Genomic DNA, 5534 nt, shown 5'->3' with positions numbered 1-5534 from the left:
AGTAAGAGAGCACCACAGAGTTCCAAATGTGGTATACTGAGCGTTTTAATTGGGGCTACTCTCGCTTTTGCACACAAAAGATTTACTATGATGTTTCCGTGTTCATTTATTGAACGGACATAAATTGATGCGCCGTACGCCTTTTCGGAAAATCTAATTTAATCTCGCAAAGTTTCTGAAGAATAATTTTTGCTCGTATGGTCGCGGGACCAATGAGCCCGAGTGGATCAAATATCTGTGAAATGAGCGATAAAATTGTCCTTTTTTTACCTTTTGTTGCTCAGGAGTTTTTACAGAATACCTAAGTTGATCATTGTTAAAGTTCCACAGCAACCCTAAGGTTTTTGGGTCCTTATCTCCTTGAATTACTCGATCTTCATTCAAAGAGATATCTTAATTAAAAACTCTTTCGTCATTCGATACCCATTTTCTTAATGAGAGGCCGGCTGGTTCCAAAATCGACGTGAGCTCATCCTTGAGCGCTCGCGCCTCGTCAAGAGAGTCTGCACCTGTCAAAAGATCCTCAACATAGAAATCGGAAATGATCACCTTACTCGCAGTTGAATGTTCTTCCTTATTTTCCTCTCCAAGCTGGCGAAGGCAGCGCGTAACTAAATAAGATGCTGCGGCCATTCCGTATGTCACAGTATTTAATTCATAAATTTGTAAAGGTTCAGAGTTGTCCGTGCGCCAAAGAATTCGCTGTAAACGTCTTTGCTCCTCATCGACATAAATACAGCGGTACATTTTGGCAACGTCCGCTGAAAGTACAATTTTGTGCTTTCTGAATCTCAGGACGATCGAAATTGGGTCACCCTGAACCGTGGGTCCTACGTGCTGAACCTCATTAAGTGATAATACAGATGAAGTCTTTGAAGATCCATCGAAAACCACACGAATCTTGGTAGTCGTGCTATCGGGCTTCAACACAACGTGTTGAGGAAGATAGTATGTCGGAAGGTCAGACTCGATTTTTTCTGCAGACACTTCCGTCATGTCACCCGAGGCTTCGTATTCACTCATAAAGTCCTGGTATCCCTTTTTTAGTTGTTAATCTCTTTCTAATTTCCGTTCTACGGAGTGAAATCGTTTTTTCGCGATTTCGTAAGAATCTTCGAGATCATTGACCGTTTCGAAATAAGGGACGTTCACCACGAATCGTCCGTCCGACGCGCGTTTCGTTGTCGTCTTGAAGTGCTGCTCGCAAACATTCTCAATATCCAGATCCCTTGTGCCCTTATTAGAATTAATTTGATCTATTTCCCATAGTTTCTCAACCTGATTATGTAACTGCTGGTTCGTAATCAGATGATGACACATAGTTTCACTATCTTTTAAATATTTTGAGAGATTCAGATTCCCTGCTAGGACCCACCCTAACAATGTCTTTTGAAGTAATAGGCCTTCTGGGCGAAGTTTTCTCTGTCCGACGCACAATAACTCCCAAAATAGGCCAGCCCCGATTAGTAGGTCGATACGCGGACTTTTTATTGTTGGATTGGCGAGTTGAATTTTTTTAGGGATATTAATATTCTCTAGATCCCGTGGTGCGATAGGCACGTACTGAGTGATGCGCGAACTGACTAGGCAGCGCAGCTTAGTCTCGAACTGTCCGAATTTAGATTTAATAATTGCATTCGCTCGCCTGGTTAACTTAACCCCAACTTGTGCTACTCCCGAGGCTGTCAATTCGACCGTTGACACTGGTAACTGTAGTTTACGGCACAAATCCTGCTTTATTAAATGTGGTTGTGATCCCGTATCTAATAAAACTCTACACTCATAAAAAGTTCCTTCCCGATCTTTGATGTCAACGATTGCTGTCGATAGTATGACGTACGGGTCTTCATCATCGTCCGTTTCTTGGGATGATCCTACTACGAGAGAAGTTGAAAGTTGAGGGAGGTTGCATTTTCAAGAGGCGATTGCTGTCGTCCTTGTTCATTTTTCGGAGAGTGAGAGTCCCATTCCATATGCAATAAGCTATGTTGTTTTCTAGAGCATTTCCTACAGGTTCCTGACTGACAATTTATATTTCCATGGCCAGAGGAGAGACAATTGAAACACAAATGATATTTCATAACTATCTGAACTCGCTCTTTCACCGACAGTTTTTTGAATTCATTACATTCAAAAATAGCGTGATTTTTTGTGCACATTACGCATGCTGATTTTTCTGTGGCCACGTGCGAGGAAAGATTGCCACCAGGTTTCTTAGGTTAATTAGATGCGTTCGTTTTACCCTGAGGGTTCGCGGGTAAGGATTGCTTTTCGATATATGTTCGATACAGGCATTTACTTTGATTTTCTAAGAAATCTAAAATTGCAATTTAGGGATTTCTTTTAAATTACTTTGTTTTTTGTCCCATTCACGTCTAGTGTTTGAATTTAGCTTTTTGCTCATAAAGTACATGAATAAAATATCCCAATTATCAGTGGGTTGTCCTAAAGCCTTTAATGCACGCAAACTACTAATTATGTCATCAATAAATTGTCGCAATTCCAAAAAAGATTCCTTAGATACAGTTTTGAGTTCGCAAAGTGCGCGTACATTATTGTGAATAAAGGCATTTGAGTCCTCGTATCGATTAGTTAAACATTTCCATGCAATCTCGTAATTTGCTTCCGAAATCCCTAAAGACTGAATCACTCGAGATGCATCTCCCTTTAATGCCTGATTTAAGTAGCGATATTTATCAATTTTTTGAAGATCCCTATCATAGACAATTGCTTTAAACGAGTCCCGAAACTTGATCCAATTTTCGAAAGAACCGTCGAAAGTCGGTAGCGGCATTTTTGGCAAACTGTATCCCGTAGTATTAGTGATCTTGATTGGTGATCGCGTCCCTCGATTAGATGCTGAATTTAAATGATCAAAATTATCGATACTTGTTGGACGCGTGTTGGCTAATATATGTTCTCTAGCTAAAGCCACCAATTCACAATATTTATCCTCGAAGGAAAATCACGTTTCTTCTTCCCTTTCTTGAGCTTCTGCACTGGAATTTGTAGGATGCAATTCTATTTCCGTTTGCACAATATCAAATGCGCCATATTGCACTTTAAGTTTCTCTAATTTCACTTTGAGAATGCCTCTGTTACCCGTAGCTTGCTCGAAACTGTCCCAAAATATTTTAAAGCGAGTACCTTACTTTTTATTACGGCACGCTCAGAGATAAGTTGCTCAAGTGTTTTTGTAGCCATATTTAAATTAAATATCACAGAAAGCTAAGGACAGGAGAAAAATTGGAATTGGAGACTCACCGTTTGTAGAGATTTGCAGGTCTGCTTCTATATGCTGAAATATGTGTCCCAGTCCTTGACACGTGGTGCAGCTTCAGATCACAGTGAATTTTTTTTATAAATTCACGTCACAATCACATTCAAATTAGAAGCTAAGTAAGAGTTCAAGTTCCAATTTTGAGAAACCAAACCTTCGAAAGTTCAAATTTAAAAAACAGTAAAAATGCAAGTTTACAATTTCAAGTCCAGCGTTCAGAGTTAGATAAGAAAATTCACACAAATTTCTCAAGCAATAAGAAACAAAAAATTTATGAATCTGAGTCTTGACTACCACTAACTACACATCACACACAATTTTGCTGGGACATATGTAATTTTGCTAATTATCACTCACTAAATATCCTTTTGAAATTTTGAAACTAAAGTCCAGAATAATCACAAATGCAAGTGATTACACAAGTCCAAATTAAGCAACAGTCCGAAATGATCACATATGTCAAAATGATTACACACAGAAATCACTGAAGCTAATTACCGATTTTATAGTCACATAAAAGTACGGTATAATCAGAGATTAGTTTCAACTTCAAATTTATTCACTGATTCGACGTTCATCCGGTTTTCGAAGGACCAATGTTTGCACGGTAAATGCAGATTAAAGAAAAATTAATTCGTTAAATCTATTTATTCAAAGTAATTAAATTCACCATACAAGTTGAGTGGTTGAATACAACAATATTAACAAACACGAACTGAGGTATTAGACTGAGATAGATCGTATTGGTTTCGAGAGTAGTCCTCCGCTGAGGAACAGGCAAGGGTGCAACTAGATTCCAATGTTGCCAGAGACAAAATTTAACTGCAATTCAAAATAAGGAAAATTGACAACGTTGGAATTTGTCTATTTGGTAATTCGTTAAGTAGTGAAAATCGAAGATCAGCACGGTTTCTTGAGACTCTAACCCTACGTCAATAAACCCTTGACACGGTCAGTTTTCAACATGTGCACTGAAACTTTTTCTGACACGGTCTACTTAATGATTCATCTTAAGGAGAGATTGCAAGTTTGGGCATTTTCAGTCGTTCCAAACCTAGTATAAGTATAAAAAACATAAACGGAAATCTGAAGAGATATCAATGCTGAAGTAGAAGGATTCAATACCAGGAGAAATATGAGAATATAGAATATATGAGTTGCAATTATACATAATTCAGACAATTCTTACAAGGTAATCATTCACTCAAAGAACTTCATTTAAAAAATTTCCTAATTTTTCCTTGCCCAATTTTTCATTTTCCTTGGCCATTAATATTCAAAGACGAGAATCTGAAACTAGCAACATTTTTAACCTAGAATATTTTATAAGATCTTTGTAAGATAATCTTTTTAAATCCCTGACTTTTCTCTGATCAATAAAATTTCCTTACCTTTGCATGATTTCGAGGTTGTACCTGATCAACGGCATACTATATTTTGAGACAAATTTCGTGTTCATGTACGTGTTCATGAAAACGATGTTCTTAGTTCGTGATATTAATGGAATAATCACTGCAACTAATGTTATTGTTATAAAAATATCATTCAGCTTTACCTATGACAAATACTCTTCTTTATGCATCGTCAATACTATCCGATATCCGGGCCGACTTTAGGACCCTGATTTCGTCTTTTTGTTTTCGAAGAATTCGTCTTTTTGTTTCGAAAATTTATAATTTTAATTATATGTTACATTTTGTTGAGAAAAACGCAACTGTTTTGTTGAACATAACAACATAACAACATAGTTCACCTTTCAACTCAATTTCTGTCAACTAAACTCCAGAATTTTCGATCATAAACATGAATTTCCAACCTAGTATTTGTATTTTTAATTTAACTGAAAAAGCTAAATTTTGAATTAAAAATTGAATAGTTAAAATTTCAGTTTCAAAAATTAATTTACGACTACACAAGTAAATTAAAATAGTTCCAGTCTATTCAATGTTTTATTCATTGACATTTATTTTATTGTACAGTACGTGTAAATGCTCTAGCGTTTAAATGAAACAATTCCCAATGAGAGATGTGTTGAACTTTCATTTTGATCGCTTAAAATTCAAAACTGTTCCACTGTCAATATGTTTATATAATTTGTTCATAAAATTAACAAATGTTAATGCATAACTAAATTTGTTGAATATACCAGGTGTATACGAGGGTGGATTGATAAGTTTCCGGCCTGACCAAGAAAAACAACGTTTTTAAGAATTTTTTTATTTTATTTCTCAACATAATCTCCTCCAAGGCTGAT

At 36.6% G+C, this 5534-nt stretch overlaps 1 protein-coding gene across 1 annotated transcript; it reads right to left on the bottom strand.

Annotated features, from left to right (window-relative positions):
• Positions 1-393: 393 nt before the first annotated feature.
• On the bottom strand, positions 394-1023 carry LOC117178654. The gene has a single exon (XM_033370077.1). The coding sequence runs from the start codon at positions 1021-1023 to the stop codon at positions 394-396; it is 630 nt and encodes a 209-aa protein (XP_033225968.1).
• Positions 1024-5534: the final 4511 nt, after the last annotated feature.

The sequence above is a fragment of the Belonocnema kinseyi genome, chromosome 8 (assembly GCF_010883055.1).
Source record: "Belonocnema kinseyi isolate 2016_QV_RU_SX_M_011 chromosome 8, B_treatae_v1, whole genome shotgun sequence".
NCBI lineage: Eukaryota > Metazoa > Arthropoda > Insecta > Hymenoptera > Cynipidae > Belonocnema > Belonocnema kinseyi.
The sequence above is the reverse complement of the archived record's forward strand: the minus strand, read 5'-3'. Positions and strand labels throughout refer to the sequence as shown.

Coding starts and splice junctions, on each gene's coding strand:
- LOC117178654 (XM_033370077.1), bottom strand. CDS start 1,023: ATGAGTGAATACGAAGCCTCGGGTGACATGACGGAAGTGTCTGCAGAA.